This window comes from Chiloscyllium plagiosum, unplaced genomic scaffold, assembly GCF_037043375.1.
Source record: "Chiloscyllium plagiosum isolate Xiang-an unplaced genomic scaffold, Cpla_swu_hap1 HiC_scaffold_35, whole genome shotgun sequence".
NCBI lineage: Eukaryota > Metazoa > Chordata > Chondrichthyes > Orectolobiformes > Hemiscylliidae > Chiloscyllium > Chiloscyllium plagiosum.
In genome coordinates, this window is record NW_028270173.1 from 9402911 (window position 1) to 9428201 (window position 25291).

General features: G+C 59.9%; 1 protein-coding gene across 1 annotated transcript in view; it reads left to right on the forward strand.

Moving 5' to 3' along the window:
• Nucleotides 1–25291, forward strand: part of LOC122541561 (lymphotoxin-alpha-like) — a 141871-nt gene that overhangs the window by 111607 nt on the left and 4973 nt on the right. Inside the window, exon 4 of the mRNA XM_087978835.1 lies at nucleotides 3878–3937. Within this exon, the coding sequence (XP_087834961.1) occupies nucleotides 3878–3937 (60 nt within the window). The remainder of the gene's footprint in view (nucleotides 1–3877; nucleotides 3938–25291) is intronic.

Here is a 25291-nt window from a genome sequence, read left to right on the forward strand (position 1 = left end):
GTGGGAAAGGGTGAGGTACAATGTGACCTGGGTATCCCTGTACATCACTGATTGACACTAAGTGCAGCAGGAGGTGAAGAAGGTACAATGGTACTTTGGGGCCTTCCGAGTGAGAGAATCCGAACACAGGAGCAGGAAGAGCCAGCTGCAATTATCCAAGGGCCTTGCTGAGACCACACTCCCTGTATTGTGGGCAGTTACGGCCTCCTTATCTCAGGAAGGATGTTTTGCCAATGAAGGGAGTGCAATGGCGGTTTACCAGGGCCACTTCCTGGGTCTGTCTGTGAAGAGAGACTGGATTGGTTCAGACAAGATTCACCGGAGTTTCGGAGGATTAGGGATGATCTCACAGAAACCTCCAAAATTCTCACAAGTCTCACAATCATAGGAAGGATGTCCCCAATAAATGGGGAAGGCCAGAGACAGGGATCACAGTCCGAGGATACAGGGTTATACCATTCAGGATGGAGATGAGGATAAATGTCTTCATCCAGAGAGTGGGGAGCCTGGGGGATTCCCTACCACTGGAAGTGGCTGAGGCCAAAACATTGAATGTTTTCCAGAAGGAGTTCGATACAGTTCTCAGGACTACAGGGATCAGAGGGTACGGTGGGAAAGTGGGAACAGGAGACTGAGTTGGGCGATCAGCCATGATCATATCGACTGGTGGAGTAGGCTCCAGGGGCCGAATGGCCTCGTCCTATTTCCTGTGTTTCTAGTCGATGCATTGGTGATTATCTTACAAAATCCCGTTGATTCTGGAAAGATTCCTCAGGATGGGAAGGTAGCAATTATCGGCCTTGTGCTGGTATGAAAGGACACTGATGTCATGGATAGACTAAAGGGATAATAACAGTCTGACTGGGGATTTGCAAATGGAAAATCATGTTTGAGAAATTGTTGGAATGTTTTGTTCAATATTTGGAGCTATTTAGTTGCTAACACAGTGTCAGTGGATGGGCTATATTTGGATTTTTGAGAAGGTTTTTATTAAGGTGTACTACAGTAGGTTGGTCAGTCAATATAAAGCACATGGTACAGGGGGTCAGGTCCCAGGCAGGGATTAATGTGAGGAGAGTGGGAATATTCTCACATGGACAGGCTGTGATGAGTGGGGTGCTCCAAGGATAAACACTTGGGCCCAACCTTTTGCGCAATGACTGTCAATGATTTGGACGTGGGTAGTATTTCCAGATTTGAAGCTGGGACAAAGAAAAGTGGAATGTGTGGGGCGAGGAGGACAGGCCGAATGATTGGGAGAGACAATGGTGAATGGCACCCTAATGACAACAAACATAGCGTTCCCCAGTTTGGTGGGAAGATAAGATGTGAAGGCTATTTCCGAGATGGTGAGAGGATGGACACTGCCCTGCGGTAACTCCTTTAGGAATAGGCAGCTACCATTTTCCCCATGAGAGATGGGAAACAAACCCGCCTGCAGTTTCCTGCACTCAGTCAGCCTCCCTTTCTGAGTAAGGGAGTTACATTCACTCTCTCCCAATCTGATGGGACTGTCCCTGAATCCCGTTAAAACCAAGGCACGGGATGCATTGAGTAAGATCACAGGATGTAGTCCATTAGATTCCAACAATGTTCCTCGTTTGGATTTCTCCAGAGATTGTGATCTTCCTGTGTCTCGCCTTCTCTTCCACTTCCTGAATCACTGCTTCTCCCGAAAGTGGTGAACTCTTCCCAGCCAGAGAGCTGATATTCCTGAGATTGGCCCGTCCAATTTAACAAGGGCCGTCGATGGTGAGAATCTGGGATAATTTACAGAAACTACACTCATTGAACGGACACAGAGAAAATCCTGAGATTCCTGTCTGTTAGGAACATTCACTAAGAGCATGGCTGGTCTGTTGCCTAACTCTGTGTACCTGCCTTGGCTTCATTACAAATTGTCTCTTTCAGGTTTAAATTTAACAATTGAATTAGCATCGATCACCGTTTGAGGAAGTTTTGTCAGGAATGACCCACCTTTCATGAGTCCAGACTGAGTCTCCCTGAGCAACACAAGAGTGGCACAGTGGCTCAGTGGTTGGCACTGCTGCCTCACAGTGCCAGGGACCCGGGTTCGATCCCAGCCTCGGGTGACTGACTGACTGTTTGGAGCTGGCATGTTCTCCCTGTGCCTGCGTGGGTTTCCTCTGGGTGCTCCGGTTTCCGCCCACAATCCAAAGATGTGGAGGTTAGAGTCGATTGGCCGTGCTGGAGTGTCCAGGGCTGTGTAGGTTAGGAGCATCATTCAGGAGAATTTTGAGTGACAGGGTAGGGGAAATGACCTTATCCCCAACCATTGCCCCAGCTGGCTCCTCGTCATTCCCGGGCTTCCAACTTCTTAAGGAGTGCAGCGACATGGGTAGACCTCCAATCCAGGGGTAAAACTCCTAAATCCAGGGAACCCTGAAAGATGATGCTTCGACCATCAGCAGTGTACTCTGCTCTCTCCTTTAACACCCGTGGATGGAAACCACCAGGTCCTGGGAATATCTCATTCCTCAGTTTCATTAACGTGCTTGTTATTGATGATTTTACTTCAGCTAATCTCCCTGATCCTCTGTTAATTTCTTTGGGACGTCCACAAGCTCTCCTTTCCAGCTGTGAATACACCCACGGAATAGTGGTTCCCTGTGCCTGATATTCCCCCCACTGTCATTGACAATATCCCCACTGTCAGCCTCTCGTGGGCCATAGTCAGCGAAACCAGCCACGTCCCCTTTAACGAAAGGTAAAATTCTTATTGCCTTTCATAATCCTTCTCAGCCGCTTTCTGTTCATTTGCTGTTCCTTGTACTAGCCCCATTCCGCGGCATCTGTGCTGTTCTTTGAACCTTCAGAAGCAGGTCATTTTAATTTTACCCTGTGCCTTACCCCGTTCGATATCCAGGGCTGGGAGTCGGAAGCTCTCCTGCTCATAGGTACAAACTGCTTCTGAAAAGCAGGAAATGTTTCAGTGAACACCGTCCCTCTGCTGTCCCTCGGTGGTTTTACCGATGAGCAGAACCTTCCCAATTTCCTGTCGGCCGTCTCTGCCTCCCTCAAACCCAAAACTCTAGTGTCTGATTTTGGCTGACCTGGCGCTGGCTGTAGCGCGATCGCGTTATGATCACGATTTGACAAATGCAGACGAACAGAGATCAGGAATTAAATCAGGTTGGTTGACCATTGTCAGATCCTACATTGCTTTGTTCCCACATCAGATCCAAGACCTATTTCTGCAGGAACCTCTCGCAGACACACTCTCGAGATTCACAGACATCAGACAATCGCTCAGCAGGTCCGGTATCATCTGTGGGGAGCAGTCGGAGTGAATCCTTCGTTCACAACGCTGAGCAGTTGACAACCCTCCTGGGAACTGCGCGCCTGTCTCTCCCAGTCAGCGGAAAGATTAAAACTCCCCCCATTAACTCGACCCTGCCTTTGCTGCTCAGTTCCCGCATTTCATCATGTGTAGGGTCCAGCTGTTACACGGTGGTCAAGATCTGACACCGATCAGGGACTTAGATCCTTTATCCCCTCCCTCAGTTCCACCCAGAAGTGCTCGGCTGGGTGCTTTATCCTCATGCTGTCCTCCATCACCACGAAACGTGATTCTGTTCCTAATCAGTAATGCTAACCCCTCTCTCTCCAACAAACCATAGAAGCTGATAGGCTGCACTCACAAACCTCTGGCCATGTCTCTGGAAGAGTTATGATTTCAGAGTTTCCAATATGTTTGGCAGATTAGAGGAACTTCCAAACTGCAAGAGAGTTTAATATTGGAATATTGGTTAAATGCCAGATTTGTTCAGTCTCTGAATCAGTATTAAATTAAATATTCTTGCTGAAAGATGGAATAATCCCACGAAGATAACTGATTGTCCATTTATCCGTACAGATCAAACTGGATGTGAGGGTCAGAAATGCAATGCATCATTGCCAATCGCACATATCGTAGGTAAATATCATGTTCACAAATATTAGGTTCTCCGTCACTAACACACAGCCTGTCCCTCTCTCCCAGCTCCTCCCTCACCAACACACAACCTGTCCCACTCTCCCAGGTCCTCCCTCATGAAGACACAACCTGTCCCTCTCTCCCAGCTCCTCCGTCAATAATACACAGCCTGTCCCACTCTCCCAGCTCCTCCCTCACTAACACACAGCCTGTCCCACTCTCCCAGCTCCTCCCTCACTAACACACAGCCTGTCCCACTCTCCCAGCTTCTCCGTCAATAACACACAGCCTGTCCCTCTCTCCCAGCTCCTCCCTCACTAACACACAGCCTGTCCCTCTCTCCCAGCTCCTCCGTCACTAACACACAGCCTGTCCCACTCTCCCAGCTACTCCGTCACTAACACACAGCCTGTCCCTCTCTCCCAGGTCCTCCCTCACTAACACACAGCCTGTCCCACTCTCCCAGCTCCTCCCTCACTAACACACAGCCGGTCCCACTCTCCCAGCTCCTCCCTCACTAACACACAGCCTGTCCCTCTCTCCCAGCTCCTCCCTCACTAACACACAGCCTGTCCCACTCTCCCAGCTCCTCCCTCACTAACACACAGCCGGTCCCTCTCTCCCAGCTCGTCCCTCACTAACACACAGCCTGTCCCACTCTCCCAGCCACTCCCTCAATAACACACAGCCTGTCCCACTCTCCCAGCTCCTCCGTCACGAACACACAGCCTGTCCCTCTCTCCCATCTCCTCCCTCACTAACAAACAGCCTGTCCCTCTCTCCCAGCTCCTCCGTCACTAACATACAGCCTGTCCCACTCTCCCAGCTCCTCCCTCACTAGCACACAGCCTGTCCCACTGTCCCAGCTCCTCCCTCAATTACACACAGCCTGTCCCTCTCTCCCTGCTCCTCCGTCACTAACACACAGCCTGTCCCACTGTCCCAGCTCCTCCCTCACTAACACACAGCCTGTCCCACTCTCCAAGCTCCTCCCTCACTAACACACAGCCTGTCCCTCTCTCCCAGCCCCTCCCTCACTAACACACTGCCTGTCCCTCTCTCCCAGCTCCTCCCTCACTAACACACAGCCTGTCCCTCTCTCCCAGCTCCGCCCTCACTAACACACAGCCTGTCCCTCTCTCCCAGCTCCGCCCTCACTAACACACAGCCTGTCCCTCTCTCCCAGCTCCTCCATCACTAACACACAGCCTGTCCCTCTCTCCCAGCTCCTCCATCACTAACACACAGCCTGTCCCACTCTCCCAGCTCCTCCGTCACTAACACACAGCCTGTCCCTCTCTCCCAGGTCCTCCCTCAATAACACACAGCCTGTCCCACTCTCCCAGCTCCTCCCTCACTAACACACTGCCTGTCCCTCTCTCCCAGCTCGTCCCTCACTAACACACAGCCTGTCCCACTCTCCCAGCCCCTCCCTCACTAACACACAGCCTGTCCCTCTCTCCCATCTCCTCCCTCACTAACACACAGCCTGTCCCTCTCTCCCTGCTCCTCCGTCACTAACACACAGCCTGTCCCTCTCTCCCAGCTCCTCCGTCACTAACACACAGCCTGTCCCACTCTCCCAGCTCCTCCCTCACTAACACACAGCCTGTCCCTCACTCCCAGCTCCTCCCTCAATAACACACAGCCTGTCCCACTCTCCCAGCTCCTCCGTCACTAACACACAGCCTGTCCCACTCTCCCAGCCACTCCCTCACTAACACACAGCCTGTCCCACTCTCCCAGCTCCTCCCTCACAAACACACAGCCTGTCCCTCACTCCCAGCTCCTCCCTCACTAACACACAGCCTGTCCCACTGTCCCAGCTCCTCCCTCACTAACACACAGCCTGTCCCTCTCTCCCAGCTCCTCCCTCAATAACACACAGCCTGTTTCACTCTCCCAGCTCGTCCCTCACTAACACACAGCCTGTCCCTCTCTCCCAGCCCCACCATCACTAACACACAGCCTGTCCCACTCTCCCAGCTCCTCCCTCACTAACACACAGCCTGTCCCACTCTCCCAGCTTCTCCGTCAATAACACACAGCCTGTCCCTCTCTCCCAGCTCCTCCCTCACTAACACACAGCCTGTCCCTCTCTCCCAGCTCCTCCGTCACTAACACACAGCATGTCCCACTCTCCCAGCTACTCCGTCACTAACACACAGCCTGTCCCTCTCTCCCAGGTCCTCCCTCACTAACACACAGCCTGTCCCACTCTCCCAGCTCCTCCCTCACTAACACACAGCCGGTCCCACTCTCCCAGCTCCTCCCTCACTAACACACAGCCTGTCCCTCTCTCCCAGCTCCTCCCTCACTAACACACAGCCTGTCCCACTCTCCCAGCTCCTCCCTCACTAACACACAGCCGGTCCCTCTCTCCCAGCTCGTCCCTCACTAACACACAGCCTGTCCCACTCTCCCAGCCACTCCCTCAATAACACACAGCCTGTCCCACTCTCCCAGCTCCTCCGTCACTAACACACAGCCTGTCCCTCTCTCCCATCTCCTCCCTCACTAACAAACAGCCTGTCCCACTCTCCCAGCTCCTCCCTCACTAGCACACAGCCTGTCCCACTGTCCCAGCTCCTCCGTCAATTACATACAGCCTGTCCCTCTCTCCCTGCTCCTCCGTCACTAACACACAGCCTGTCCCTCTCTCCCTGCTCCTCCGTCACTAACACACAGCCTGTCCCACTGTCCCAGCTCCTCCCTCACTAACACACAGCCTGTCCCACTCTCCAAGCTCCTCCCTCACTAACACACAGCCTGTCCCTCTCTCCCAGCCCCTCCCTCACTAACACACAGCCTGTCCCACTGTCCCAGCTCCTCCCTCACTAACACACAGCCTGTCCCTCTCTCCCTGCTCCTCCGTCACTAACACACAGCCTGTCCCACTGTCCCAGCTCCTCCCTCACTAACACACAGCCTGTCCCACTCTCCCAGCTACTCCGTCACTAACACACAGCCTGTCCCTCTCTCCCAGGTCCTCCCTCACTAACACACAGCCTGTCCCACTCTCCCAGCTCCTCCCTCACTAACACACAGCCTGTCCCACTCTCCCAGCTCCTCCCTCACTAACACACAGCCTGTCCCACTCTCCCAGCTTCTCCGTCAATAACACACAGCCTGTCCCTCTCTCCCAGCTCCTCCCTCACTAACACACAGCCTGTCCCTCTCTCCCAGCTCCTCCGTCACTAACACACAGCCTGTCCCACTCTCCCAGCTACTCCGTCACTAACACACAGCCTGTCCCTCTCTCCCAGGTCCTCCCTCACTAACACACAGCCTGTCCCACTCTCCCAGCTCCTCCCTCACTAACACACAGCCGGTCCCACTCTCCCAGCTCCTCCCTCACTAACACACAGCCTGTCCCTCTCTCCCAGCTCCTCCCTCACTAACACACAGCCTGTCCCACTCTCCCAACTCCTCCCTCACTAACACACAGCCGGTCCCTCTCTCCCAGCTCGTCCCTCACTAACACACAGCCTGTCCCACTCTCCAAGCTCCTCCCTCACTAACACACAGCCTGTCCCTCTCTCCCAGCCCCTCCCTCACTAACACACTGCCTGTCCCTCTCTCCCAGCTCCTCCCTCACTAACACACAGCCTGTCCCTCTCTCCCAGCTCCGCCCTCACTAACACACAGCCTGTCCCTCTCTCCCAGCTCCGCCCTCACTAACACACAGCCTGTCCCTCTCTCCCAGCTCCTCCATCACTAACACACAGCCTGTCCCTCTCTCCCAGCTCCTCCATCACTAACACACAGCCTGTCCCACTCTCCCAGCTCCTCCGTCACTAACACACAGCCTGTCCCTCTCTCCCAGGTCCTCCCTCAATAACACACAGCCTGTCCCACTCTCCCAGCTCCTCCCTCACTAACACACTGCCTGTCCCTCTCTCCCAGCTCGTCCCTCACTAACACACAGCCTGTCCCACTCTCCCAGCCCCTCCCTCACTAACACACAGCCTGTCCCTCTCTCCCATCTCCTCCCTCACTAACACACAGCCTGTCCCTCTCTCCCTGCTCCTCCGTCACTAACACACAGCCTGTCCCTCTCTCCCAGCTCCTCCGTCACTAACACACAGCCTGTCCCACTCTCCCAGCTCCTCCCTCACTAACACACAGCCTGTCCCTCACTCCCAGCTCCTCCCTCAATAACACACAGCCTGTCCCACTCTCCCAGCTCCTCCGTCACTAACACACAGCCTGTCCCACTCTCCCAGCCACTCCCTCACTAACACACAGCCTGTCCCTCTCTCCCAGCTCCTCCCTCACTAACACACAGCCTGTCCCTCTCTCCCAGCTCCTCCATCACTAACACACAGCCTGTCCCACTCTCCCAGCTCCTCCCTCACAAACACACAGCCTGTCCCTCCCTCCCAGCTCCTCCCTCACTAACACACAGCCTGTCCCACTGTCCCAGCTCCTCCCTCACTAACACACAGCCTGTCCCTCTCTCCCAGCTCCTCCCTCAATAACACACAGCCTGTTTCACTCTCCCAGCTCGTCCCTCACTAACACACAGCCTGTCCCTCTCTCCCAGCCCCACCATCACTAACACACAGCCTGTCCCACTCTCCCAGCTCCTCCCTCACTAACACACAGCCTGTCCCACTCTCCCAGCTTCTCCGTCAATAACACACAGCCTGTCCCTCTCTCCCAGCTCCTCCCTCACTAACACACAGCCTGTCCCTCTCTCCCAGCTCCTCCGTCACTAACACACAGCCTGTCCCACTCTCCCAGCTACTCCGTCACTAACACACAGCCTGTCCCTCTCTCCCAGGTCCTCCCTCACTAACACACAGCCTGTCCCACTCTCCCAGCTCCTCCCTCACTAACACACAGCCGGTCCCACTCTCCCAGCTCCTCCCTCACTAACACACAGCCTGTCCCTCTCTCCCAGCTCCCCCTCACTAACACACAGCCTGTCCCACTCTCCCAGCTCCTCCCTCACTAACACACAGCCGGTCCCTCTCTCCCAGCTCGTCCCTCACTAACACACAGCCTGTCCCACTCTCCCAGCCACTCCCTCAATAACACACAGCCTGTTTCACTCTCCCAGCTCGTCCCTCACTAACACACAGCCTGTCCCACTCTCCCAGCTCGTCCCTCACTAACACACAGCCTGTCCCTCTCTCCCAGCCCCACCATCACTAACACACAGCCTGTCCCTCTCTCCCAGCTCATCCCTCACTAACACACAGCCTGTCCCTCTCTCCCAACCCCTCCCTCACTAACACACAGCCTGTCCCACTCTCCCAGCCCCTCGCTCACTAACACACAGCCTGTCCCTCTCTCCCAGCTCCTCCGTCACTAACACACAGCCTGTCCCTCTCTCCCAGCTCCGCCCTCACTAACACCCAGCCTGTCCCACTCTCCCAGCTCCTCCGTCACTGACACACAGCCTGTCCCTCTCTCCCAGCTCCTCCCTCACTACAATACAGCCTGTCCCTCTCTCCCAGCTCCTCCGTCAGTAACACACAGCCTGTCCCACTCTCCCAGCTCCTCCGTCACTAACACACAGCCTGTCCCTCTCTCCCAGCTCCTCCCTCACTAACGCACAGCCTGTCCCTCTCTCCCAGCTCCTCCCTCACTAACACACAGCCTGTCCCACTCTCCCAGCTCCTCCGTCACTGACACACAGCCTGTCCCTCTCTCCCAGCTCCTCCCTCACTACAATACAGCCTGTCCCTCTCTCCCAGCTCCTCCGTCAGTAACACACAGCCTGTCCCACTCTCCCAGCTCCTCCGTCACTAACACACAGCCTGTCCCACTCTCCCAGCTCCTCCCTCACTAACGCACAGCCTGTCCCTCTCTCCCAGCTCCTCCCTCACTAACACACAGCCTGTCCCTCTCTCCCAGCTCCTCCCTCACTAACACACAGCCTGTCCCAGTCTCCCAGCTCCTCCCTCACGAACACACAGCCTGTCCCACTCTCCCAGCCCCTTCCTCACTAACACACAGCCTGTCCCTCTCTCCCAGCTCCACCCTCACTAACACACAGCCTGTCCCACTCTCCCAGCTCCTCCATCACTAACACACAGCCAGTCCCTCTCTCCCAGCTCCTCCCTCACTAACACACAACCTGTCCCACTCTCCCAGCCCCTCGTCACTAACACACAGCCTGTCCCACTCTCCCAGCCCCTCCCTCACTAACGCACAGCCTGTCCCTCTCTCCCAGCTCCTCCGTCACTAACACACAGCCTGTCCCACTCTCCCAGCTCCTCCCTCACTAACACATGGCCTGTCCCTCTCTCCCAGCTCCTCCCTCACTAACACACAACCTGTCCCTCACTCCCAGCTCCTCCCTCAGTAACACACAGCCTGTCCCACTCTCCCAGCTCCTCCCTCACTAACACACAGCCTGTCCCACTCTCCCAGCCCCTCCCTCACTAACACACAACCTGTCCCTCTCTCCCAGCTCCTCCCTCAGTAACACACAGCCTGTCCCACTCTCCCAGCTCCTCCCTCACTAACACACAGCCTGTCCCACTCTCCCAGCCCCTCCCTCACTAACACACAGCCCGTCCCACTCTCCCAGCTCCTCTGTCACTAACATACAGCCTGTCCCACTCTCCCAGCTCCTCCCTCACTAACACACAGCCTGTCCCACTCTCCCAGCCCCTCCCTCACTAACACACAGCCTGTCCCACTCTCCCAGCTCCTCTGTCACTAACATACAGCCTGTCCCACTCTCCCAGCTCCTCCCTCACTAACATACAGCCTGTCCCACTCTCCCAGCTCCTCCCTCACTAACACACAGCCTGTCCCACTCTCCCAGCTCCTCCCTCACTAACACACAGCCTGTGCCACTGTCCCAGCTCGTCCCTCACTAACACACAGCCTGTCCCTCTCTCCCAGCTCGTCCCTCACTAACACACAGCCTGTCCCTCTCTCCCAGCTCGTCCCTCACTAACACACAGCCTGTCCCTCTCTCCCAGCTCGTCCCTCACTAACACACAGCCTGTCCCTCTCTCCCAGCTCGTCCCTCACTAACACACAGCCTGTCCCACTCTCCTGGCTCGTCCCTCACTAACATACAGCCTGTCCCTCTCTCCCAGCTCCTCCGTCACTAACACACAGCCTGTCCCTCTCTCCCAGCTCGTCCCTCACTAACACACAACCTGTCCCTCTCTCCCAGCTCGTCCCTCACTAACACACAGCCTGTCCCACTCTCCTGGCTCGTCCCTCACTAACACACAGCCTGTCCCTCTCTCCCAGCTCGTCCCTCACTAACACACAGCCTGTCCCTCTCTCCCAGCCCCTCCCTCACTAACACACAGCCTGTCCCACTGTCCCAGCCCCTCCCTCACTAACACACAGCCTGTCCCACTGTCCCAGCCCCTCCCTCACTAACACACAGCCTGTCCCACTGTCCCAGCTCCTCCGTCACTAACACACAGCCTGTCGCTCTCTCCCAGCTCCTCCCTCACAAACACACAGCCTGTCCCACTCTCCCAGCCCCTTCCTCACTAACACACAGCCTGTCCCTCTCTCCCAGCTCCTCCCTCACTAACACACAGCCTGTCCCACTCTCCCAGCTCCTCCATCACTAACACACAGCCTGTCCCTCTCTCCCTGCTCCTCCGTCACTAACACACAGCCTGTCCCTCTCTCCCAGCTCCTCCGTCACTAACACACAGCCTGTCCCTCTCTCCCAGCTCCTCCCTCACTAACACACAGCCTGTCCCACTCTCCCAGCTCCTCCGTCACTAACACACAGCCTGTCCCACTCTCCCAGCCCCTCCCTCACTAACACACAGCCTGTCCCTCTCTCCCAGCTCCTCCGTCACTAACACACAGCCAGTCCCACTCTCCCAGCTCCTCCCTTACTAACACATGGCCTGTCCCTCTCTCCCAGCTCCTCCGTCACTAACACACAGCCTGTCCCACTCTCCCAGCCCCTCCCTCACTAACACACAGCCCGTCCCACTCTCCCAGCTCCTCCGTCACTGACACACAGCCTGTCCCACTCTCCCAGCCCCTCCCTCACTAACACACTGCCTGTCCCACTGTCCCAGCTCCTCCCTCACTAACACACAGCCTGTCCCTCTCTCCCAGCTCGTCCCTCACTAACACACAGCCTGTCCCACTCTCCCAGCTCGTCCCTCACTAACACACAGCCTGTCCCTCTCTCCCAGCTCCTCCGTCACTAACACACAGCCTGTCCCTCCCTCCCAGCTCCTCCCTCACGAACACACAGCCTGTCCCACTCTCCCAGCTCCTCCGTCACTAACACACAGCCTGTCCCACTCTCCCAGCTCCTCCGTCACTAACACACAGCCTGTCCCTCCCTCCCAGCTCGTCCCTCACGAACACACAGCCTGTCCCACTCTCCCAGCTCCTCCCTCACTAACACACAGCCTGTCCCACTCTCCCAGCTCGTCCCTCACTAACACACAGCCTGTCCCACTCTCCCAGCTCGTCCCTCAGTAACACACAGCCTGTCCCTCTCTCCCAGCTCGTCCCTCACTAACACACAGCCTGTCCCACTCCTCCAGCTCGTCCCTCACTAACACACAGCCTGTCCCACTCTCCCAGCTCGTCCCTCACTAACACACTGCCTGTCCCTCTCTCCCAGCTCCTCCGTCACTAACACACAGCCTGTCCCACTCTCCCAGCTCCTCCCTCACTAACACACAGCCTGTCCCACTCTCCCAGCTCCTCCATCACTAACACACAGCCTGTCCCTCTCTCCCAGCTCCTCCCTCACTAACACACAGCCTGTCCCTCTCTCCCAGCTCCTCCCTCACTAACACACAGCCTGTCCCTCTCTCCCTGCTCCTCCCTCACTAACACACAGCCTGTCCCTCTCTCCCAGCTCCTCCCTCACTAACACACAGCCTGTCCCTCTCTCCCAGCTCGTCCCTCACTAACACACTGCCTCTCCCTCTCTCCCAGCTCGTCCCTCACTAACACACAGCCTGTCCCTCTCTCCCAGCTCCTCCCTCACTAACACACAGCCTGTCCCTCTCTCCCAGCTCCTCCCTCACTAACACACAGCCTGTCCCACTGTCCCAGCTCCTCCGTCACTAACACACAGCCTGTCCCACTCTCCCAGCTCCTCCCTCACTAACACACAGCCTGTCCCACTCTCCCAGCCACTCCCTCACTAACACACAGCCTGTCCCTCTCTCTCCCAGCTCCTCCGTCACAAACACACAGCCTGTCCCTCTCTCCCAGCTCGTCCCTCACTAACACCCAGCCTGTTCCTCTCTCCCAGCTCCTCCCTCACTAACACACAGCCTGTCCCTCTCTCCCAGCTCGTCCCTCACTAACACCCAGCCTGTCCCTCACTCCCAGATCCTCCCTCACTAGCACACAGCCTGTGAGGGGGGTGGAAGTGTGTGAGGGGGGTGGAAGTGTGTCAGGGGGGTGGAAGTGTGTGAGGGATGGAAGTGTGTGAGGGGTGGAAGTATGTGAGGGGGAGTTTGTGAGGTGTGTGTGTGTGTGTGTGGGTGTGGGTGTGTGTGGGTGTGTGTGTGTGTGAGGGGGCAGTGTGTGTGTGAGGGGGGAGTGTGTGAGTGGGAAGTGTGTGAGAGGGGTGTGGGGTGTGTGTGGGTGTGTGGGTGTGTGTGTGTGAGGGGGCGGTGTGTGTGTGAGGGGGCGGTGTGTGTGTGAGGGGGCGATGTGTGTGTGAGGGGGCGGTGTGTGTGAGGGCGGTGTGTGTGTGAGGGGAGGTGTGTGTGTGAGGGGGGGTGTGTGTGTGAGGGGGGAGTTTCTGAGGGAGGGTGTGTGTGAGGGGGAGTGTGTGTGAGGGGGGGTGTGTGTGTGTGGGGGGAGTGTGTGTGAGGGGGTGTGTGTGTGTGTGAGGGGGGAGTTTCTGAGGGAGGGTGTGTGTGAGGGGGGAGTGTGTGTGAGGGGGGAGTGTGTGTGAGGGGGAGGTGTTTGAGGGGGGCATTGTGTGTGGGGGAGTGTGTGTGAGGGGGAGGTGTTTGAGGGGGGCATTGTGTGTGGGGGAGTGTGTGAGGGGGGTAGTGTGTGAGGGGGGTAGTGTGTGAGGGGGAGGTGTGTGAGGGGGGAATGGTGTGTGAGGGGGGAGTGTTTGAGTCAGAGTGTGTGAGGGGGGAGTGTGTGGGGAGCAGTGTGTGTGAGAGAGGGGTGTGTGTGTGAGGGGCAGTGTATGTTAGAGGGGGCAGTGTGTGTGTGTGAGGGGGCAGTGTGTGTGAGGGGGCTGGTGTGTGAGGGGGCAGTGTGTGTGAGGGGGCTGGTGTGTGATGGGGGAGTGTGTGAGGAGGGAGAGTGTGGGGGTGTGTGTGTGTGAGGGGGCAGTGTGTGTGTGAGGGGGTGGTGTGTGTGAGGGGGGTGTGTGTCTGTGAGGGGGGAGTGTGTGAGGGGGGAGAGTGTGGGGGTGTGTGTGTGTGAGGGGGCAGTGTGTGTGTGAGGGGGGTGGTGTGTGATGGGGGAGAGTGTGGGGGTGTGTGTCTGTGAGGGGGCAGTGTGTGTGTGAGGGGGTGGTGTGTGTGAGTGGGGTGGTGTGTGTGAGTGGGGTGTGTGTGTGTGAGGGGGCGGTGTGTGTGTGAGGGGGTGGTGTGTGTGAGTGGGGTGTGTGTGTGTGAGTGGGGTGTGTGTGTGTGAGGGGGCGGTGTGTGTGTGAGGGGGTGGTGTGTGTGAGTGGGGTGTGTGTGTGTGAGGGGGCGGTGTGTGTGTGTGAGGGGGCAGTGTGTGTGAGGGGGCGGTGTGTGTGAGGTGGGTTGGGGGGGGTTGTGTGACAGGGAAGTGTGTGGGGGTGGGATTGTGTGTGAGGGGGGTGGGGGTGTGAGGGGGGAGTGTGTGTGAGGGGGGAGTGTGTATGTGAGGGGGTGTGTATGTGGGGGCAGTGTGTGTGTGAGGGGGCAGTGTGTGTGTGAGAGGGCAGTGTGTGTGGGGGGAGTGTGTGAGGGGGCCGTGTGTGTGTGTGAGGGGGCCGTGTGTGTGTGAGGGGGCCGTGTGTGTGTGAGAGGGCCGTGTGTGTATGTGAGGGGGCAGTGTGTGTGTGTGAGGGGGCAGTGTGTCTGAGAGGGGGGAGTGTGTGTGAGGGTGTGTGTGTGTGGGGGGGTGGTGTGTGTGTGATGGGGGTGTGTGTGTGAGGGTGTGTGTGTGTGTGGGGGGGTGGGGGGGTTGTGTGACGGGGAAGTGTGTGGGGGTGGGATTGTGTGTGAGGGGGGTGGAGGTGTGTGTGAGGGGGGTGGGGGTGTGTGTGAGGGGGAGGGTATGTGTGTGAGGGGGTGGTATGTGTGTGAGGGGGTGGTATGTGTGTGTGGGGGGAGTGTGTGTGTGGGGGGAGTGTGTGTGTGGGGGGAGTGTGTGTGGGGGGGGACTGTGTGAGGGAGTGTGTGTGTGAGGGGGCAGTGTGTGTGTGAGGGGGGGTGTGTGTGTGTGAGAGGGCCGTGTGTGTGTGAGGGGGCAGTGTGTGAGGGGGCAGTGTGTATGTGGGAGGGGGGAGTGTCTGATGGGGAGTGTGTTTGAGAGGGGGCAGTGTGTGTGTGTGTGAGGGGGCAGTGTGTGAGGGTGTGTGTGTGTGTGTGTGGGGGGGGAGCGTGTGAGGGTGTGTGTGTGTGTGGGGGTGTGTGTGTGTGTGAGGGGGGTGTGTGTGTGTGAGGGGGCGGTGTGTGTGTGAGGGGGCGGTGTGTGTGTGAGGGGGTGGTGTGTGTGAGTGGGGTGTGTGTGTGTGAGGGGGCGGTGTGTGTGTGAGGGGGTGGTGTGTGTGAGTGGGGTGTGTGTGTGTGAGGGGGCGGTGTGTGTGTGAGAGGGGGCAGTGTGTGTGAGGGGGCGGTGTGTGTGAGGGGGGTTGGGGGGGGTTGTGTGACAGGGAAGTGTGTGGGGGTGGGATTGTGTGTGAGGGGGGTGAGGGTGTTTGTGAGGGGGAGGGTATGTGTGTGAGGGGGTGGTATGTGTGTGAGGGGGGAGTGTGTGTGAGGGGGGAGTGTGTGAGAGGGGGGAGTGTGTATGTGAGGGGGTGTGTATGTGGGGGCAGTGTGTGTGTGAGGGGGCAGTGTGTGTGTGAGGGGGCAGTGTGTGTGGGGGGAGTGTGTGAGGGGGGGCAGTGTGTGTGTGAGGGGGCAGTGTGTGAGGGGGCAGTGTGTGTGGGGGGAGTGTGTGAGGGGGCCGTGTGTGTGTGTGAGGGGGCCGTGTGTGTGTGAGGGGGCCGTGTGTGTGTGTGTGAGGGGGCAGTGTGTGTGAGGGGCCGGTGTGTGTGTGAGGGGGGAGTGTGTGTGAGGGTGTGTGTGTGTGGGGGGTGGTGTGTGTGTGATGGGGGAGTGTGTGTGTGTGGGGGGAGTGTGTGTGAGGGTGTGTGTGTGTGGGGGGGTGGGGGGGTTGTGTGACGGGGAAGTGTGTGGGGGTGGGATTGTGTGTGAGGGGGGTGGGGGTGTGTGTGAGGGGGGTGGGGGTGTGTGTGAGGGGGAGGGTATGTGTGTGAGGGGGTGGTATGTGTGTGAGGGGGTGGTATGTGTGTGTGGGGGGAGTGTGTGTGTGGGGGGAGTGTGTGTGTGGGGGGAGTGTGTGTGGGGGGGGACTGTGTGAGGGGGTGTGTGTGTGAGGGGGGAGTGTGTGTGTGAGGGGGCAGTGTGTGTGTGAGGGGGCGGTGTGTGAGGGGGCAGTGTGTGTGGGGGGAGTGTGTGAGGGGGCAGTGTGTGTGTGTGAGAGGGGGCAGTGTGTGTGTGAGGGGGCAGTGTGTGTGTGAGGGGGCAGTGTGTGTGTGAGGGGGGAGTGTGTGTGTGAGGGGGCAGTGTGTGTGTGAGGGGGCGGTGTGTGTGAGGGGGCAGAGTGTGAGGGGGCAGTGTGTGAGGGGGCAGTGTGTATGTGGGAGGGGGGAGTGTGTGATGGGGAGTGTGTTTGAGAGGGGGCAGTGTGTGTGTGTGTGAGGGGGCAGTGTGTGAGGGGGCAGTGTGTATGTGGGAGGGGGGAGTGTGTGATGGGGAGTGTGTTTGAGAGGGGGCAGTGTGTGTGTGTGTGAGGGGGCAGTGTGTGAGGGGGCAGTGTGTATGTGGGAGGGGGGAGTGTGTGATGGGGAGTGTGTTTGAGAGGGGGCAGTGTGTGTGAGGGGGCAGTGTGTGAGGGGGCAGTGTGTGTGTGTGAGAGGGGGCAGTGTGTGTGTGTGTGAGAGGGCCGTGTGTGTGTGAGGGGGCAGTGTGTGTGAGGGGGCAGTGTGTGAGGGGGCAGTGTGTATGTGGGAGGGGGGAGTGTGTGATGGGGAGTGTGTTTGAGAGGGGGCAGTGTGTGTGTGTGTGAGGGGGCAGTGTGTGAGGGTGTGTGTGTGTGTGGGGGGGGGGAGCGTGTGAGGGTGTGTGTGTGTGTGGGGGTGTGTGTGTGAGAGGGGGCAGTGTGTGTGTGGGGGGTGTGTGTCGGGGGGGAGTGTGTTAAGGGGTGTGTGTTTGGGGGTGTGTGTGTGAGGGGTGGTGGGGGTGTGTGTGAGGGGGTGTGTTTGGGGGGGTGCGTGAGTGGGAGTGTTTGGGGGGATGTGTGACGGGGAAGTGTGTGTGAGGGGGGTGTGTGGGGGGGGTGTTTGGGGTGTGTGTGAGGGGGGTGTGGGGGGTGTGTGACGGGGAAGTGTGTGTGAGGGGGTGTGTGTGTGTGGGTGTGTGTGTGGGGGGGTGGTGTGTGAGAGGGGTCTGTGTGTGTGTGGGTTTGTGTGTGGGGGGGGTGTGTGTGAGAGAGGGCAGTTTGTGTGTGTGTGGGGGGAGTGTGTGGGGGGGAGTGTGTGGGGGGGGTGTTTGGGGGTGTGTGTGTGAGGGGTGGTGGGGGTGTGCGTGAGTGGGAGTGTTTGGGGGGATGTGTGACGGGGAAGTGTGTGTGAGGGGGGTGTGGGTGTTTGGGGTGTGTGTGGGGGTGTGGGGGGTGTGTGACGGGGAAGTGTGTGTGAGGGGGTGTGTGTGTGTGAGGGGGGAGTTTCTGAGGGAGGGTGTGTGTGAGGGGGGAGTGTGTGTGAGGGGGGAGTGTGTGTGAGGGGGAGGTGTTTGAGGGGGGCATTGTGTGTGGGGGAGTGTGTGAGGGAGCATGGTGTGTGAGGGGGATTGTGTGTGTGGGGGGGAGTGTGTGTAGGACAGTGTGTGTGAGGGGGGAGTGTGTGTGAGGGGTGTGTGTGTGTGTGAGGGGTGTGTGTGTGTGTGAGGGGGTGTGTGTGTGTGAGGGGGGAGTTTCTGAGGGAGGGTGTGTGTGTGAGGGGGGTGTGTGTGTGAGGGGGGTGTGTGTGTGAGGGGGGTGTGTGTGTGAGGGGGGAGTGTGTGTGAGGGGGAGGTGTTTGAGGGGGGCATTGTGTGTGGGGGAGTGTGTGAGGGGGCATTGTGTGTGCGGGGGGGTAGTGTGTGAGGGGGGTAGTGTGTGAGGGGGAGGTGTGTGAGGGGGGAATGGTGTGTGAGGGGGGAGTGTTTGAGTCAGAGTGTGTGAGGGGGGAGTGTGTGGGGAGCAGTGTGTGTGAGAGAGGGGTGTGTGTGTGAGGGGCAGTGTATGTTAGAGCGGGCAGTGTGTGTGTGTGAGGGGGCAGTGTGTGTGAGGGGGCTGGTGTGTGAGGGGGCAGTGTGTGTGAGGGGGCTGGTGTGTGAGGGGGCAGTGTGTGTGAGGGGGCTGGTGTGTGATGGGGGAGTGTGTGAGGGGGGAGAGTGTGGGGGTGTGTGTGTGTGAGGGGGCAGTGTGTGTGTGAGGGGGTGGTGTGTGTGAGGGGGGTGTGTGTGTGTGAGGGGGATGTGTGTGTGTGAGGGGGCGGTGTGTGTGTGAGGGGGTGGTGTGTGTGTGTGAGGGGGCGGTGTGTGTGTGAGGGGGCTGTGTGTGTGTGAGGGGGCGGTGTGTGTGTGAGGGGGTGGTGCGTGTGTGTGAGGGGGTTGTGTGTGTGTGAGGGGGCTGTGTGTGTGTGAGGGGGCGGTGTGTGTGTGAGGGGGTGGTGTGTGTGTGTGAGGGGGCAGTGTGTGTGTGAGGGGGTGGTGTGTGTGAGGGGGGTGTGTGTGTGTGAGGGGGGTGTGTGTGTGTGAGGGGGCGGTGTGTGTGTGAGGGGGCGGTGTGTGTGTGAGGGGGCGGTGTGTGTGTGAGGGGGGGGCTGTGTGTGTGTGAGGGGGCGGTGTGTGTGTGAGGGGGTGGTGTGTGTGTGTGTGTGAGGGGGTGGTGTGTGTGAGGGGGGTGTGTGTGTGTGAGGGGGGTGTGTGTGTGTGAGGGGGGTGTGTGTGTGTGAGGGGGTGGTGTGTGTGTGTGAGGGGGCGGTGTGTGTGTGTGAGGGGGCGGTGTGTGTGTGTGAGGGGGCGGTGTGTGTGTGAGGGGGCTGTGTGTGTGTGAGGGGGCTGTGTGTGTGAGGGGGGGTGTGTGTGAGGGAGCGGTGTGTGTGTGAGGGGGCGGTGTGTGTGAGGGGGCTGTGTGTGTGTGAGGGGGCGGTGTGTGTGAGGGGGCGGTGTGTGTGTGTGAGGGGGCGGTGTGTGTATGAGGGGGCGGTGTGTGTGAGGGGGCGGTGTGTGTGTGAGGGGGCGGTGTGTGTGTGAGGGGGCGGTGTGTGTGTGTGTGAGGGGGCGGTGTGTGTGTGTGAGGGGGCGGTGTGTGTGTGAGGGGGTGGTGTGTGTGAGTGGGGTGTGTGTGTGAGTGGGGTGTGTGTGTGTGAGGGGGCGGTGTGTGTGTGAGGGGGTGGTGTGTGTGTGTGAGGGGGTGGTGTGTGTGAGGGGGGTGTGTGTGTGTGAGGGGGGTGTGTGTGTGTGAGGGGGCGGTGTGTGTGTGAGGGGGTGGTGTGTGTGTGTGAGGGGGCGGTGTGTGTGAGAGGGGGGTGTGTGTGTGTGAGGGGGCGGTGTGTGTGTGAGGGGGCTGTGTGTGTGTGAGGGGGCTGTGTGTGTGAGGGGGGGTGTGTGTGAGGGGGGGGTGTGTGTGAGGGGGCGGTGTGTGTGTGAGGGGGCTGTGTGTGTGTGAGGGGGCTGTGTGTGTGTGAGGGGGCGGTGTGTGTGTGAGGGGGCGGTGTGTGTGTGAGGGGGCGGTGTGTGTGTGAGGGGGCGGTGTGTGTGAGGGGGGTGTGTGTGTGTGAGGGGGCGGTGTGTGTGTGAGGGGGCGGTGTGTGTGTGAGGGGGCGGTGTGTGTGTGTGAGGGGGCGGTGTGTGTGTGTGAGGGGGCGGTGTGTGTGTGAGTGGGGTGTGTGTGTGTGAGGGGGCGGTGTGTGTGTGAGGGGGCGGTGTGTGTGTGAGGGGGTGGTGTGTGTGAGTGGGGTGTGTGTGTGAGTGGGGTGTGTGTGTGAGTGGGGTGTGTGTGTGTGAGTGGGCAGTGTGTGTGTGAGGGGGTGTTGTGTGTGAGGGGGGTGTGTGTCTGTGAGGGGGGAGTGTGTGAGGGGGGAGAGTGTGGGGGTGTGTTGTGTGAGGGGGCAGTGTGTGTGTGAGGGGGGTGGTGTGTGTGAGTGGGGTGTGTGTGTGTGAGGGGGCGGTGTGTGTGTGAGGGGGGTGGTGTGTGATGGGGGAGAGTGTGGGGGTGTGTGTCTGTGAGGGGGCAGTGTGTGTGTGAGGGGGTGGTGTGTGTGAGTGGGGTGTGTGTGTGTGAGGGGGCGGTGTGTGTGTGAGGGGGCGGTGTGTGTGTGAGGGGGGGCTGTGTGTGTGTGAGGGGGTGGTGTGTGTGTGTGTGTGAGGGGGTGGTGTGTGTGAGGGGGGTGTGTGTGTGTGTGAGGGGGGTGTGTGTGTGTGAGGGGGCGGTGTGTGTGTGAGGGGGTGGTGTGTGTGTGTGAGGGGGCGGTGTGTGTGAGAGGGGGCTGTGTGTGTGAGGGGGGGTGTGTGTGAGGGGGCTGTGTGTGTGTGAGGGGGCGGTGTGTGTGAGGGGGCGGTGTGTGTGTGTGAGGGGGCGGTGTGTGTGAGGGGGGGTGTGTGTGAGGGGGCTGTGTGTGTGTGAGTGGGGTGTGTGTGTGTGAGGGGGCGGTGTGTGTGTGAGGGGGTGGTGTGTGTGAGTGGGGTGTGTGTGTGAGTGGGGTGTGTGTGTGTGAGGGGGCGGTGTGTGTGTGAGGGGGTGGTGTGTGTGTGTGAGGGGGTGGTGTGTGTGAGGGGGGTGTGTGTGTGTGAGGGGGGTGTGTGTGTGTGAGGGGGGTGTGTGTGTGTGAGGGGGCGGTGTGTGTGTGTGAGGGGGCGGTGTGTGTGAGAGGGGGGTGTGTGTGTGTGAGGGGGGTTGGGGGGGGTTGTGTGACAGGGAAGTGTGTGGGGGTGGGATTGTGTGTGAGGGGGGTGGGGGTGTTTGTGAGGGGGAGGGTATGTGTGTGAGGGGGTGGTATGTGTGTGAGGGGGGAGTGTGTGTGAGGGGGGAGTGTGTGTGAGGGGGGAGTGTGTATGTGAGGGGGTGTGTATGTGGGGGCAGTGTGTGTGTGAGGGGGCAGTGTGTGTGTGAGGGGGCAGTGTGTGTGGGGGGAGTGTGTGAGGGGGGGCAGTGTGTGTGTGAGGGGGCAGTGTGTGTGTGAGGGGGCAGTGTGTGTGGGGGGAGTGTGTGAGGGGGCCGTGTGTGTGTGTGAGGGGGGTGTGTGTGTGTGAGGGGGGTGTGTGTGTGTGAGGGGGCAGTGTGTGTGTGAGGGGGTGGTGTGTGTGAGGGGGGTGTGTGTGTGTGAGGGGGCAGTGTGTATGTGAGGGGGTGGTGTGTGTGAGGGGGGGGCAGTGTGTGTGTGAGGGGGCGGTGTGTGTGTGAGGGGGGGGCAGTGTGTGTGTGAGGGGGCGGTGTGTGTGTGAGGGGGGGGCAGTGTGTGTGTGAGGGGGCGGTGTGTGTGTGAGGGGGCGGTGTGTGTGGGGGGGTGGTGTGTGTGTGAGGGGGGAGTGTGTGTGAGGGGGGAGTGTGTGTGAGGGGGGGGTGTGTATGTGGGGGCAGTGTGTGTGTGAGGGGGCAGTGTGTGAGGGGGCAGTGTGTGTGGGGGGAGTGTGTGAGGGGGGGCGGTGTGTGTGTGAGGGGGGAGTGTGTGTGAGGGTGTGTGTGTGTGGGGGGGGTGGTGTGTGTGTGATGGGGGTGTGTGTGTGAGGGTGTGTGTGTGTGTGGGGGGGGGTGGGGGGGTTGTGTGACGGGGAAGTGTGTGGGGGTGGGATTGTGTGTGAGGGGGGTGGAGGTGTGTGTGAGGGGGGTGGGGGTGTGTGTGAGGGGGAGGGTATGTGTGTGAGGGGGTGGTATGTGTGTGAGGGGGTGGTATGTGTGTGTGGGGGGAGTGTGTGTGTGTGGGGGGAGTGTGTGTGTGGGGGGAGTGTGTGTGGGGGGGAACTGTGTGAGGGGGCAGTGTGTGTGTGAGGGGGCAGTGTGTGTGTGAGGGGGCGGTGTGTGAGGGGGCAGTGTGTGTGGGGGGAGTGTGTGAGGGGGCAGTGTGTGTGTGTGAGAGGGGGCAGTGTGTGTGTGTGAGAGGGGGCAGTGTGTGTGTGAGGGGGCAGTGTGTATGTGGGAGGGGGGAGTGTGTGATGGGGAGTGTGTTTGAGAGGGGGCAGTGTGTGTGTGTGTGAGGGGGCACTGTGTGAGGGGGCAGTGTGTATGTGGGAGGGGGGAGTGTGTGATGGGGAGTGTGTTTGAGAGGGGGCAGTGTGTGTGTGTGTGAGGGGGCAGTGTGTGAGGGTGTGTGTGTGTGTGTGTGGGGGGGGAGTGTGTGATGGGGAGTGTGTTTGAGAGGGGGCAGTGTGTGTGTGTGTGAGGGGGCAGTGTGTGAGGGGGGTGTGTGTGTGTGAGGGGGCGGTGTGTGTGTGAGGGGGTGGTGTGTGTGTGTGAGGGGGCGGTGTGTGTGAGAGGGGGGTGTGTGTGTGTGAGGGGGCGGTGTGTGTGTGAGGGGGCTGTGTGTGTGTGAGGGGGCTGTGTGTGTGAGGGGGCGGTGTGTGTGTGAGGGGGCGGTGTGTGTGTGAGGGGGCGGTGTGTGTGAGGGGGCTGTGTGTGTGTGAGGGGGCGGTGTGTGTGTGAGGGGGCGGTGTGTGTGTGTGAGGGGGCGGTGTGTGTGAGGGGGCGGTGTGTGTGTGAGGGGGCGGTGTGTGTGAGGGGGCGGTGTGTGTGTGTGAGGGGGCGGTGTGTGTGAGGGGGCGGTGTGTGTGTGAGGGGGCGGTGTGTGTGTATGAGGGGGCGGTGTGTGTGAGGGGGCGGTGTGTGTGTGAGGGGGCGGTGTGTGTGAGGGGGCGGTGTGTGTGTGTGAGGGGGCGGTGTGTGTGTGTGAGGGGGCGGTGTGTGTGTGTGAGTGGGGTGTGTGTGTGTGAGGGGGCGGTGTGTGTGAGGGGGCGGTGTGTGTGTGAGGGGGCGGTGTGTGTGAGGGGGCGGTGTGTGTGTGTGAGGGGGCAGTGTGTGTGTGTGAGTGGGGTGTGTGTGTGAGTGGGGTGTGTGTGTGTGAGTGGGCAGTGTGTGTGTGAGGGGGTGGTGTGTGTGAGGGGGGTGTGTGTCTGTGAGGGGGGAGTGTGTGAGGGGGGAGAGTGTGGGGGTGTGTGTGTGTGAGGGGGCAGTGTGTGTGTGAGGGGGGTGGTGTGTGTGAGTGGGGTGTGTGTGTGTGTGAGGGGGCGGTGTGTGTGTGAGGGGGGTGGTGTGTGATGGGGGAGAGTGTGGGGGTGTGTGTCTGTGAGGGGGCAGTGTGTGTGTGAGGGGGTGGTGTGTGTGAGTGGGGTGTGTGTGTGTGAGGGGGCGGTGTGTGTGTGAGGGGGCGGTGTGTGTGTGAGGGGGTGGTGTGTGTGAGTGGGGTGTGTGTGTGTGAGGGGGCGGTGTGTGTGTGAGAGGGGGCAGTGTGTGTGAGGGGGCGGTGTGTGTGAGGGGGGTTGGGGGGGTTGTGTGACAGGGAAGTGTGTGGGGGTGGGATTGTGTGTGAGGGGGGTGGGGGTGTTTGTGAGGGGGAGGGTATGTGTGTGAGGGGGTGGTATGTGTGTGAGGGGGGAGTGTGTGTGAGGGGGGAGTGTGTGTGAGGGGGGAGTGTGTATGTGAGGGGGTGTGTATGTGGGGGCAGTGTGTGTGTGAGGGGGCAGTGTGTGTGTGAGGGGGCAGTGTGTGTGGGGGGAGTGTGTGAGGGGGGGCAGTGTGTGTGTGAGGGGGCAGTGTGTGTGGGGGGAGTGTGTGAGGGGGCCGTGTGTGTGTGTGTGAGGGGGGTGTGTGTGTGTGAGGGGGGTGTGTGTGTGTGAGGGGGCAGTGTGTGTGTGAGGGGGTGGTGTGTGTGAGGGGGGTGTGTGTGTGTGAGGGGGGGGCAGTGTGTGTGTGAGGGGGCGGTGTGTGTGTGAGGGGGGGGCAGTGTGTGTGTGAGGGGGCGGTGTGTGTGTGAGGGGGGGCAGTGTGTGTGTGAGGGGGCGGTGTGTGTGTGAGGGGGCGGTGTGTGTGGGGGGGTGGTGTGTGTGTGAGGGGGGAGTGTGTGTGAGGGGGGAGTGTGTGTGAGGGGGGAGTGTGTATGTGAGGGGGTGTGTATGTGGGGGCAGTGTGTGTGTGAGGGGGCAGTGTGTGTGGGGGGAGTGTGTGAGGGGGGGCGGTGTGTGTGTGAGGGGGGAGTGTGTGTGAGGGTGTGTGTGTGTGTGGGGGGGTGGTGTGTGTGTGATGGGGGTGTGTGTGTGAGGGTGTGTGTGTGTGTGGGGGGGTGGGGGGGTTGTGTGACGGGGAAGTGTGTGGGGGTGGGATTGTGTGTGAGGGGGGTGGAGGTGTGTGTGAGGGGGGTGGGGGTGTGTGTGAGGGGGAGGGTATGTGTGTGAGGGGGTGGTATGTGTGTGAGGGGGTGGTATGTGTGTGTGGGGGGAGTGTGTGTGGGGGGAGTGTGTGTGGGGGGGAACTGTGTGAGGGGGTGTGTGTGTGAGGGGGCAGTGTGTGTGTGAGGGGGCAGTGTGTGTGTGAGGGGGCGGTGTGTGAGGGGGCAGTGTGTGTGGGGGGAGTGTGTGAGGGGGCAGTGTGTGTGTGTGAGAGGGGGCAGTGTGTGTGTGTGAGAGGGGGCAGTGTGTGTGTGTGAGAGGGCCGTGTGTGTGTGAGGGGGCAGTGTGTGAGGGGGCAGTGTGTATGTGGGAGGGGGGAGTGTGTGATGGGGAGTGTGTTTGAGAGGGGGCAGTGTGTGTGTGTGTGAGGGGGCAGTGTGTGAGGGTGTGTGTGTGTGTGGGGGGGGGGAGAGCGTGTGAGGGTGTGTGTGTGTGTGGGGGTGTGTGTGTGAGAGGGGGCAGTGTGTGAGGGTGTGTGTGTGTGTGTGGGGGGGGAGCGTGTGAGGGTGTGTGTGTGTGTGGGGGTGTGTGTGTGAGAGGGGGCAGTGTGTGTGTGGGGGGTGTGTGTCGGGGGGGAGTGTGTTAAGGGGGGGGTGTTTGGGGGTGTGTGTGTGAGGGGTGGTGGGGGTGTGTGTGAGGGGGTGTGTTTGGGGGGTGCGTGAGTGGGAGTGTTTGGGGGGATGTGTGACGGGGAAGTGTGTGTGAGGGGGGTGTGTGTGTGTGTGGGGGGGGTGTTTGGGGTGTGTGTGAGGGGGGTGTGGGGGGTGTGTGACGGGGAAGTGTG